Raw genomic sequence first — 13,331 nt, forward strand, 5'->3', positions numbered from 1 at the left:
CAAATAGGCTACATAAAGGAGGTAACTTGCTGACCTATCAAATAAACTTCATGGTTGGTAAGGCAAGACTCCTTCATAAAAGCCATTATGACTTCTCCAAAGCATGACAGCTTTACCCATGTGGCTGCCAATGCTAATTGTTCCCATTAGCCAGTATTTCTCATAGTCCACATTCCAATACACCAGTGCCACATTTTGCTGCTGAACTGAACTACTAAGGAAATGCGTGAGAAATTCAAATATCCATTCAAAAGTTTTTGAATGCTAATGTTTTAATTATTAATGGCTAAATGCAATTTCCTATAAGCAGGCACAAATGCATTAATGATTTAGGGAAAATGCCTATCTTTACTTCCTATAACCACTATTTCAAGTACCTGCAAAAGCACATCAATCACCTGAAGGGAAGCATCTAAAAATTACGATTGTGTATCTGTAATCTCTGTGGAGCACATTAGTCCTATTTACTCAGAGAAATACCATGTTTGTAATCAAAGTCTGCTTTTCTGTCTTTTGTCAAAGAGTTTGAAATTGCAAGTGAGAAGTTAGCGTTTAACTTCAGTTTCAGCTCTAGGAGTATTGATTTCTTCGGCCTCCTGACCATCCTTCCACTGCTACAGACTGCATGCTAGAATTCCTGCAGATAAAGAACCTCTGGTATGATGCCCTTCATGTTTGGTTGCAAAACTTGTCTGTTTTGGAGGGGGCTGGGAGAGAGCTGAAAGGCTTGTCCTTGGCCAGAGGCACCTAGCATGGGTCTCAAGATTTTTGCTCTGTATTTCTCTGCAGTGAATTCTTTTCCAGCTTTATTTCTTACAGCAACAAACTGTAGGTGAGTGTGCTACCTTGTCTGCCTGTGCATGAACAGGTGAATGCAATTTCATAATTAGGCATACTGTTTAAAAATCCCCAACCCATCCGACAAAACATTCCATCAATATTGTCAGTTCACAAAGCCTGGAAACTGAAAACGGTTCCTTTCCAGAAAAAGGCACCTGGTTCAATTAATGGATTACATGTTTCAAGTTTACAGCTACAGACTGCTTTCTCTGAAAACTGTCTTTGAAAGGGACAGAGCTTTAGGAAGTAGTCCTAACAAGGGAATGGAAAAATTGGATTCCAGTGTATTTTCTCCTCATTTTGTATTGCGTTAGTTTTAAGTTAACATTTTAACATTTAATGAGAAGGTAAAATTTTGTGTTGCACATTAAGATGTTTTACAAATGAAAACAGTAGCCCTGAGATGATACCACATGGCAGAGAGTATTTTACATAAAAATATTCATCACAGTAATCTGGCTTTTTACCTCTGGTGTCATTCTCAGTGTTAAAGCAGTTAGACTGAAGTGACTATAATACAGTGTTTGTGAACACAAAGATTCTGACATTTAAATAATTCAGTGGGATTTTTTCAGGATTATGTAAGAAACAAAAAAGATTAGAGATTTAAGCAAGACTCCTTGGAGGTGGTCAACTATCATTCTTACATACAATCGTTTCAAGAAAAAGTTAAACATTCAGACAAGTTTTATTTTTCTTTTTCAAAACTTTATTCGGCAGACGTTACTAGATGACATTGTAAAACCCCTTGTGTGCAAGTGAACGAACTCTACAACACGTCTTCCCACAATTCATTAAATCCACAACCCCCCCTATTTCTGAATATTGATTCTAAGACAGGTGGAGTGCATTCAAATGCTACTTTACATTCTTCCATTTGATCACGGGGAAGCACTTTTTCAGTTTGTCAGTAACAGGGGCTTGGGATATCAGTGTAAGCAAAAGGAATGCCTTTAAAGGAAATGAAGTACCGTAAGTTCTGACTTACAAACTTCATTCTCAATACAGACACGAGATTCATTGTAGAGTCTTTTAAACTAAACTGCCTACCATGACTGTGATTGTATCTAGCAAAGTGAAGCAGTACAGAGACATATCTACTACTGAACACTAGTGAGGTAACATTTTGAAAATAAAACTGTTAAAAAATTCACTTACTTTCAAAAGGTCCTGTCCAGCAGGACAAACATTGGCAGAACACCTTCCCTTGTATCCATGCATCTACATGTGCATATACAACCTGTGTCTACTACAGCTTTTTAAAGAACAGGATTTTAGTCATACATTCATCAGGACAAGTTTAAAAACCAGACATTACCATGGTAGATTCAACAGAAGACTTCAGTGAACCGTCTCTAGACCTCCTAAATTAAAAGGCACTCTCTGAAGAGGGTAGCAAGAAATAATCCTTACAAAACATTGACAAAAAAAACTAAAGCAGCCACAAAGGTAGCACACTCAACTTATACTTATTGGTATACATTTAAAATACCAACTTGAAGATGGATTATTTGTAAAATATTGCTCAAGACTACTGAGTATTTTCGTCAAGTTATGACAGCATGAAGACCATTGCTGCAACCCTATGCAACAAAAAAATACAGCTATCAGTTAAATGCAAGACAAAGATAATGGAAAAGCCTTACCAGCATTTTGGTTGTGTGCCTGCTGGTTTTAAGAGAGAAGAATTTCATTTAAGGAAATAACTTTTTAAAATAAACAGTAACTCATAAGATTGAAGAAATATTTTGATACGTGGTGCCTCTTATTCAATGGGTTACAGAATGACTTGGTTAATGCCTAAAAACTGGGGATAGTACTGAAATAGAAGTTCCAATATCCATAAGAATGATAATACACTTACAAATTTATTGCAGTATGGCTCTAAATTGAATTCCCTATCACCAAAAACTTCAGACATGCAAGCTGATTAAACGCTCACGTGTGATGCTTCATGAAGAAATAACACTGCAAGTGACAGCTATATTATTAATTAAGAACTCGAGGGGAAAAAAAAGCCTCTCCTACAGTTCTGAAAAACTCAAGAATTTCAGAAGAAAAGGTTTCAAGAGATACTCTTCTCATCTTTATTTCTCCCTCTTCTCCTTTCTTCCTTCACAAATTCTTAGTGGAGGAAATTGAACACATTAAAACCATTTTATCATCATGAATCTTCAATAAATAGACCTTCTAAGCATCATTTTTCATCTTACACCCACTAAATTTCCTTCTGATAATTACCTTTTTATAGCTTCCAATATTTTCAAAAGATGATTTCTAACAAATTCATATAATTCAAGATAATTTTAGAAAAGTAGCTTATTCTTGGCACCTGACTTTCAATAGATGGACAAAAGTGGGAGCAACGTTAGTAAGAAAAAACAGGTCCTTTAGAAAATCTAGATCATAAAAGGTAAAATTCCACTGTCTTCTAGGAAAGGAAGTAATCCTGGAAGAAGAAATAAACCCTACAGCATCCCTTTTGAAGCTATATGAAGACAGTAAAACAAATACTACTTTTCAGATCATACCTCCCCATCATGCAATGAAAGGCTGGGCAGAGATCCCAGAGCTGCTCCACCAAGTTTGTTTGATGGTTTAGTCCATCAAGACACCCACCCCAGAAGAATTACCAACTTATATTAACAGGATATGTTAGTTCAAGTTGGATACCACTGAAATGCTGTTGAACTGCTCTAAGTCCCAACCTAGCTACAGTGCACCTCTGTGTGCCGTGCTCCTCAGTGCTTCCACCTTCATGAATTAGCATGAACATGGGCTGTTTGAGGCCTGGAGTTTTAAGGTATACATACCACAGGTTGTGGTCTATGCTGACTTCAGTTGAATTATCTTCTCCATAAAGTTCCATTTCTGTAAGTGGTTAAAAACTCCTAGCTGATTATGCTGGAAGACCAAACTCATTCAACACCACCTACAAGATGCATTTCTGCAGAAGCCTGAAGGGAGATGGGGGTGTGTGGCAGGGAGGAACAGCAAGTTAAAAAAAACTCAGAAATGAGATCAAGATCATCAGAATTAAAACAGGCATGTCAGATTATTTTTATAATTCGTAAAAAGATAACCTCTTCACTAACACAACATTTTTCAACTTTCTAAGCAAACTAGTATTGGCTGCTTTGGCTTAACATGTCTGTCTGCAGGAGTCCATGGAACAGAAATTGCCACATTGCTCTATGGAGGGGAACGAACACCTTTCATACGAACACCAAGAAATAAGGCACTTACACATTTGAAATTCCTCATTATACAAAACACACTCAATACTGCAATTCAGTGTTGACCACATGGGTATTGCCTACCTCCAGTTTTTATAACTTCTTAGCCATCAAATAAATATACTACAGAAAGTTCTAATCACTGATGCATCTAGTTTTTATACAGCCCAAATGTGGAGTTAGAACTTGCTTTCTTAATGAAGCCGTAGTGTTTTCGCCAGCACTCTAGTTTTGCCAGAAGCCTGTACACTAAAAAGGACATGATCTATCATCCCACTACCCTGTCCTCCTTCCATTCAAATTAACTCTAATTTAAATGGAATTCTTCATCTTAAAATATATAGAAGAGAGGGAGGCAGGGGAAGATTTCTCACTGAATTGTCATGGAATTAAGATAAAGTTCAGCTTGAGCAACCTCCTCAGAAACAGAGATCATGTTTTCTTTTTCTCACCACCTATTATTCTTATCTCTACCATAGTCAAAAGAATGAACAAATACCTTAAAAAGTTATTTGCAATCAGATGGTCTGTTACATAACAAAGATGACTGTGCTGTTTAATTATATTTTTAAAAAATGCAAAAATAAAAGCCCTGAAGAAAAACAGATTTCAGTATTTTGCATTTAAGTAATTTAAATACAACAGAATTAATCTTTTGCTGGTATAGCTCAGCAAAGCATTACTGAAATGACTTCTTATGAGATCACATTTCCCAGGTCCAATTTCATCTTCAGCCATTTTCACAAGACAGTTTCAAATCATGAAATTTGAAAGGAAACAAAGCACTAGAAATAAAGCGTATAACAAACAGAAATATGGTAAACATTTTATTATGAGATAGCAAACACAGTGAAATGTAAATCTACTCCTGTCCTTGCCATTTCTGGACGCAAAGCAGCAGAATGTAAATTGATATGAAGAATTGCAAAAAGATAGTCCATGACTAAAGACTGAATCCATCTGCTTACCCAGAACTTGCATAAGGCATGAAAATGTTTCTTGACTGCATCAGCACTTTTACAGGACAGGTTTAAAATATCTGAACAGCTGGTTTGGATTCTGTAAGTGAATTTTCCTTCTAAAAATGAGGTAAACATGGCATTGTATTAGTAACATCATGCTCAGTGACAGCAGGTTAAAATTTCAACAGTACTGTTTTCAGTCTGACAGGTTTTCAACAAGATAAACACTGAATGGGGTTAGCATGCAACTGTGTTTAAGCAGGTATGTGCAAAATCCAAGTTTACGCTAAAAATATAAAGTATTTTTACACAATAAATTTCTCCTCTTCTGACTTTGATCCATCCAAAATACTTCGGATTAATTTTACAAGTTTTGATAAGCCAAATAAGCTCCAAAAAGGTTTTCTTTTGCACAATATGCCTTTTTTTAATAAACTAATTACTATTATAACTATTTTTTATCATTAACAAATGTATTTAGAAATAAACAGTTGGAATTATGCTTAGAAATGTACGTATTTATTTTTTACTAGTGAGTATGTAATTAAAGCTTATTACACATTTTTACTTTTGAAATCAGAGCATGCACTCTAAGATCAGCTTTCATTTCCCTACCTTATGGTGTTTCAATGTCAGGCTAAGAGGAGCATCAGTGATTAATTGCCCAACATGAGCACTCCATTCCTTAACTGGAGAGGGAATGTATACATCCTGAGCCCTTATGCACAGAATGATAAGGAAGAATCAACCAGGAAACTACAGTCCTGTGTAACTGCAACAAGCATTTTATTAATTGGGGGCATTATGTTATAGCTTGAGCAGTACTTAAGTGAAAACACTGCTAGTTTTGCAGATGAATAAAGGATCAGCTGTTTTTTCATACAACAGTAGCAAGACAAGCCACCAAATAGGTCAGCAACGTGACTCTATGTTGTGCGTTTATGTGTTAAGTCCAAAAATACTGAGCAGCTGTAATTCCAATTCTTACACTGTGCTAACACGTGTTACACTGAAGAAAGCAGAATTTTAAGATACGTTATACTTAACGCTGTCTATGGATGTTGTTTCTAACTTTACTGGTGACTCAAAGCATTAAGGTCTCTATTTCATTAAAAGCTAGCTTTCCTTTCCCTGGCCATTTCCTTTAATAAGAATGTTGTCTGGAAATTCTTCCCAACTCCCTGCCCTCTCCTGCACTTTTTAAACAGCACTAGCATCACTCTGAGTGACAAGACCAGCTCCATAGTAGTTTCCACTACTTCAGAAGTGAACCAGATTTTCAAGTTGCTGCACAATAGCTATCAATAATGTTTCCAAAAATTCCCCAAAGTATTTGGGGCCGAATTCCATGCTGGCATGGAAATAAGTATTACCTCTCTGGTTTAATGGGGCTATGGCTGATGTCAGAATGCAGCCGATCTGTTACAACTATAAGGCTGCAAAATTAAAGAAAACTAAGAAATTATCTCTCTAATAGTTTCCTCAGGTAGGATTCTTTCTATCAGCAAATCAGAGATCTAATATAGATTATAAAAGTAACAGTAATTCATGGTTCTTACCCACAACTTGGAACTACACAATTATCACACCAAGCATTATGAATGATGAAAGCTTTGCTCAAGAAACAAAACAACACAACTAAAGTAAAAAAACTCTATAAATGGCAAACTATTTGGCCATTGAATAGGAAACAGTTTCTCAGATCTAGCTGGCAAGAGAAACTTTTCAATCACTAGAGAACCGTTTAACATCACACAAGATATGGCAGTCTTTGGAAGAGCAGAAAGCCACTTGGCTAAAAAGAATACCTGATGGTGATCCACACCACCTTCTAGTCAAATTAGCCAGAGTCCCTGCAAATTAGTATTTTTAATAATGTAAAACTTTATGTTGATCAGACTTTCAGAACCAATAAATAGATGTAAATTAAAAAAACCCTAGCATACCAGGAAGAGTCACTAAGTCAGCACTAGTAACATCAAAATCCTCCCTTACTTACGCATGTGCACTGCACCAAAGGAAGATAATAGATCAAAGTGCACTGTATTTATCGACATTTGAGAGATATGAATATACTGTTTATTATAGAGGGGGTGACAACTGAAGACTAAGAGACTTTTTTGTATGGAATTGATGGGTCAACTACAGCTCGAGGCTACTCAGAATTCCACTTCTGCCTCTCGCTTGCATTCTTACTCAGTTTCTTCTTCTCACTGGTTAATAGACTGACACAAGGAAAAGCACAATTATTTTCCAGTCGTAAGCTCCTGGGTAAGCTCTGCAAATATGCCTAACTGCTCTGAGAGACTGCAGCAGTCAGAATCATCCTACCACTGGCATGGCTGAGCAGCCCTGAGACTTGACCTAATTAATGAAATACAACTAATTACTCTTAGTGGAGAAAGGGAGAGCAGCCCCTCCCCTGACCCGTGCGTCCAGCCAGCCCTCCCCAGCAGGAGTGGGACTGGGCACACACAGCACGGTGCTACTGGGAGGGCACCAGCCCTGAGTGCATGCCTGCAAGGAAGCCTGAGCATGTGGGCAAATCCATTTCCAGGCAAGCTAGGAATAGAAGGCTGATGCAGAATGGATTTAAGCATTTCCTAGTGTAAATACAGATATCAGTGAGCAACAAATTCTAACAGGGATAAATAATCTTAAATATTAAATGTGGTGAAAGCAATCCCAATGATCAGCATACAGTAGCAGGAAATTTGCCTGAGCAGGTTAATTCAGCTGCCTGATGAAGTTTTCTGCTAATAAAGATGGAGCAAAACAGTCTGAGGGTTTCTTTAGAGTCCAGTTACAAAAAATCAAAACGTTTACATAAAAGAAAAACATCCTTGAATTTCCTTACAACAAAGTTCATTCCATTTCTTTCAAACTGATAAATCAATGCTTGTAAAACAAATGACATGACCTCGATGTGTGTAAGATTTCCTATGCTATGAGAAGAACTGTGTAAAAGCTAGCATTTTATCGAATGAAGTTTTGTGCTAAACTACTTTTCATATTTCAGTTGGTTATGTTATATAATATTGATGAAAATTTCTGTTTATGTACTATTCAAGTGGGGATATTTTTATATGGATGGGAAAAAAAACACTTCCATATCTCCACCCTGCCTGGCTTTTGAATTTTTTTTCCTGTTCTACAGAAAAGCAAAAATTGTCATTCCTATTTTTATTTTCCCTACAGGGAAAGTCAGATTAGACTCTCTCATCTTTACAACATCAAAGATGCCTCATTTTGCTATGTGTAGAAAATGAAGAACCATTTCCCTTTGATTTAATCTGTTCCGATAAAATCAAAATGGCCTAGATGAAATGATAATACAGGAGTTGAAATGTGTGTTCCTTTCCTCCACCCATAATGATATGCTTTCTGAATATAAATAAGTGCAGATCTATTATCTTCCCTTTTATGCTCTTTATTCTAGCATCTTAATTTCTGATCTTAGTGAAATCCCATCAGAAACTCAAAGTGGCAAACACGGTAGGGTGAAAACAGCTACAAAGACTGTAAGAATAGCTCACATATTTATAAAGAACCAGGAAAAGAAGGGAAATGAATCCACTGTATAGTTAATTACAGATAATCTCAGGTACTAAAATATTCTCAAGCAGAATAGTTTTGACACCATATTACAGACTGCACTGCAAACCCAAATCTATCTGTTTCTATATCTCTCTCTCTCTCACTCTGAGGTCTGAAGGTTTTTCTAAATAATACAAAAATATCTTCATTATTTGACATTTAAAGAAAGGAATAAAAATCCCTGAGTAAGCCAAAGACAACTGATATGTATAGCCTCAGAAAACACACTCAAAAACAAGATCGATTTTAAGGCAGCTTCCAACCTCAGATAGAACACAAATAGAAAACTGACATGTGACAGAAGAAGAAATCTAATTAATGAGTGGATTTGCATTGACAATATGCTTTGAACTTTACTTCTAAATGTCGTTGCTTCCCAGCTTAATTTGCAAATCTTAGAAAGGTACCATTTCTATTCCATTAGGACAACAGGGTCAACACGTCCTTAAATTCAAACGGAAATATTAAGTACTTGTTGACTACTATGGTGTGCTTCTACATGCTGTTTCAACAAGAAAAAAACCAAGAAAACTAAACCAGAAGCTGACAGAAAACAAGCATACTAGCCAACTACAGTAAGCTGGTATTTGTATTTCCAGGTAAACGAAACTCATCAGTTTTTTCCACTGAGGCTTTGAAGTTTAAATGAGGATCTTGTAACAGTATTACGTAGGTGGGGAAGAATACTATTTACTTAAAAATTACAACTAGATTCACATTTAATATCAATTTTCAAAGAAAGCGGTGCAAAGTACATCCTCTCAAATGATATGCCATTTGCAGGTCTGAATTTCGAAGTTTGTATACCCTTTAGGACATTGCTCATCTCCCTGTTTCCCCCTCTCCCCATACATATACACACACATATATATGTATCTTCGAACACACATATACTAAAAAAAAAAAGAACCCTCACAGTACAAATCTAACCTTTTAAGATCAGGTTGTATTTTTAAAGTGTAAAGTAGATACTTCTCTTATTCAGTTCCTTTCTTTATTGTTAGTGTTCTGCCTACAGAAATTTATTTTATTCTATATTTTTCCTTTAAGTTATATTTGCACAATAAATTTGGCTTATAACTAAAATTGAAAAAAATCTGAGTAGCTGATTCCTAATGCTGAATTGCATTGCTTTTGTGGTCATGTGCTGAGAAAGAGATCTGGTAGCAAACAGGGGTACTCTGAAGTTAGGAAAAGAGAGCAAGGATAGCTATTCTCTTCAGATCTGTAACGTGCCGGGAAGAGAAGCACCAGAAGCAGGGAACAAGAATGAATAGTCTCTTAAGAACTCATGACCTCTCCCCTTCGCTAAAATTCACAGATTTTCCTCATGAGACATCAGTGGATGCTCTAAGACTTATGTAGCCTACTTAAAATGAACAAACAAAACCTGCTACTTCAGTTATAAAATTTCATCAACTCGATCTTCACACAAGTAGCATGTGTATTATATGTTAATTCAGAACAGAGGAGCAGGTTCCCAGCTTCCCTGCAAACACATTTCCTTGTATGTTCTGCATGATGCTTCAGGGATATCTTGGGACAGAACAGGCCACGGATACTTGTTGTTATCTAAACTTCCAAATTTTTTTCTGTTCTGGGAGAGTTTCAAAATGCTGTACTCTAACAAATCCATCACCCACCCCCCCCCCCCCCCCCCCCCCCAATCAACACAGACTGCCATAATTTAAACAATAGACTACCATAAATTAAATAAAGTGAAACCAATCAGCATATTTGTAAATATCAGGGAGCTTCAATAGTCAGAGTATTTCCCTCTGAGGCACTGCAGTTTGGCGGTGGGAACCTACACTCTTGCCCACTAGCAGGAGGACTCGGAAGATAACCAGCTGTCGTGCTCTGGCATGTGACGGGGTTTCAGTATGCTGAACAGAATGCTGTGTGATGGAAGTTATTTACAGAAGTAGCTTTTAATACCAAAAGTAGTATGCTCAGTATACAGTAAGAGTCCAAACACTTCTAAGCATTTCCCCCTTAAAGGCCGACATCGAAGTTAAACGGAGCACATGTTAGCAGTTAAATGCTTTCTTCACAGGCCAGATCGGTAGTAGAGTTGTGGCTACAATACAGACTTTGATTGTCTAGTTCAGAAACTTAGACTCAAAACAATCCTCCAAAGTAAAAAAAAAAAAAAAAAGAAAGAACAAACCCCAAAACATTTAAAAAGCAGCAGTCAGGGGGCCCATCTTGTTCAGAGTGCACCAGAGCAAGGAGGCTTTCTGGTCTGCAGTAGTGTTTTCGGCCGCAGGAAGACAGGCAGGAGATCGCTCATTCTTCTTCCAAGGCGGTGGCTTTGATGCTGTTACCAGCACTGTATTGCTCTGTTGCACAAAGCGCGTATAGCCCTTGCAGGACCAGCTCAGTTCAGGTGAGTAAGGTCCATCCTTACCAGGGCATACCTGTCCGTGACCTTTTCCTCTGCTTTTTACAAAGGCAATAGATAGGAAACACAAATAAACCTGCCAAAAGAAGAAAATAAGAAGAAAACCATAATTAAATGCAATCCTTTGCGCGTGCATTGTGTTCTTTCAAGGTACATAGAGTATTCAGATGCAGCTCAAGAGAATTTGGACAAGCAGAAAAAACATTCATCTGCAAGAGTCTCTTTGGTAATGAGTTAAGTTACACTTTGTTTACTTTAGAACAAGTGCTGGCTAACCCTGCTCCCATCTCTGACAAATTAATTCCTGAACCACGCTGTTTTGTGTAAGATACAAACTTAAAACTTTTAAAAGCACTTTGGCAATCCTTAGATCTAAATCCAAGGCTGATTTAACTAAACTAGTTTTCAATCACTTTCACATGCAATAGGGACAGCATGTTATAGCTTTACTTTTTTTTAAAATTATATTTACTTTTACAAAGATCTTCACCTATTGTGAAGTAATAGCAAATGTTTATCCTTGCCTGAGCAGGGAACTATTTATTCTTAAAAGTCTTTTGAGAGAAAGGAAGCTGCAAAAGGAAAAATAAATAAATAAATCAATCAGGCTTAAAGTGAAAAATGGCTTGTCACAAGAGGCACTCTTTCAAACCCAACTGAGAAGCATCTCCCCCTTTCTCTCGCCATCAGCTGACTGAAGTGGTGACAGATTTCCTTTTCAGACACCATTACAGTAACAGCATGTAACAAACAACTACAGTCACCAGGGTCCTTGCTTTCTCAGTAGCCTTGTAAATGGTGTAAAATGGTTTCCAACTATGATACTAAGATTACTTTAACAGTTGTGTTGGCAGTAAATATTGCTGTAATTACATCAAAACTTTCCTATAAATAACCAATGTTTTTGGAACTGGTCATGCTGCTCTTCTTGATTGTTACCTTATCTGGCCATACCTAGGATGGGACTTCAACAGCATACTGGCTATTATTGCTGCTGTATTACTGCATAACCTTCTTCATTTTTAATATCAGCAAAAGAGTGGGTTTTTTCCCAGCGCAGACTATACCAGATTGCTGAAGAAAAAAGGCTTTACTGGCATTAAGAAACCACTATTGCCCGCATTTTTGGTATACAAATGCCACTAAAAAGAATACATATTTAAGATAGATATCTATACTCATAATCCAACTCTGAACACTGATATAGGAAAAAGACACGTATTCTTAGTCTAAATACTGAGACTAATAGCAATATTCCTTATTTGGCCAGATGTAGTTCAGAAAAGCTGCAATGGTATTTTGGCTATATGTTGACTGGACATGTACAATCCTATGAAGGTAACTATCCTGGTATATTTTGGCTTTACTATATTGAAATAAAGGTGCCACATCCCAACATGCCCTCAGGGCTGGGCACACAGTGCAAATCTGTAGTTTGGTGAAGAGTTGTGAAGCAGGATGATTCCTGACTGACCTATTACTGCCAACATAAATAGTGGATATGCGCTTACATGGCAAAATTACACATATATCCTTGCAGCTTATTTAATTTCTGCGGGAGAATTCAGTTAAGCCAGGCTAAGAGTAGATTTGCTAGAATAACTACATCCACATTAATACAATCATGTTAACAGAGCTTTGATACTATGTTAAATGAGTTCACAGTACCATTTTTTGTGATGGAATCCAGTTTGGCAGCCTATGCACCGAACCAGATTTTGAGATTTACTCCTCTCAATTTGCTGCGTTGTTGTCGTTGTTGTTGTTGCATCTTCAAGCTGGAGGGTTGTTGGGAATATGCCTAGTGCCCCAAAAATCTCGTCATGCACATGGCCAACATCTTAGAATTGTGATCCACTGGGTGATTAAAGGGAGGGTCCAACTCAACCAGCCCCCAGCAAAACAATTAAATTACTCTGGTCTTTTCACTAGTTTAACAATACCAGTTAAAGATTTTAGTTCAGAAAAGCCTTAACAACCAAATACTTGGAGGGGTGTGACGTGGTAATAGACACAAAATGCAAGTAAGAAAACAAATATTCTAAAGACACTTTTTAGAAAAAAGTCACGCGCTTTATGTTAAAACAGTATCTCTGAAATTTGTGCTTTGTGTTATCTTTGAGATGAAAATACTGAGATGTCATATAGACAGTCACTGCAAAATCAGACTCATTCTCATATGTAACTCTTACCTATTACAACAGCTATGGCTCCCAGTGCCAGTCCCAGAACCAGTATTAGCGGTGTAATGAGTAGTTTTCCAGCTGAAATGCAAAATTCATTAAACAATTC

At 37.0% G+C, this 13,331-nt stretch overlaps 1 protein-coding gene across 1 annotated transcript in view; it reads right to left on the minus strand.

The window, feature by feature from the left end:
- Positions 1-11,041: 11,041 nt before the first annotated feature.
- Positions 11,042-13,331, minus strand: part of RNF217 (ring finger protein 217) — a 60,349-nt gene continuing 58,059 nt past the window's right edge. The window contains exons 5-6 of the mRNA XM_086632101.1: positions 13,232-13,303; positions 11,042-11,115 (exon numbers count right to left, since the gene is read on the minus strand). Coding sequence (XP_086488227.1) covers positions 11,042-11,115; positions 13,232-13,303 — 146 coding nt within the window. The remainder of the gene's footprint in view (positions 11,116-13,231; positions 13,304-13,331) is intronic.

This window comes from Tauraco erythrolophus, chromosome 2, assembly GCF_009769465.1.
Source record: "Tauraco erythrolophus isolate bTauEry1 chromosome 2, bTauEry1.pri, whole genome shotgun sequence".
NCBI lineage: Eukaryota > Metazoa > Chordata > Aves > Musophagiformes > Musophagidae > Tauraco > Tauraco erythrolophus.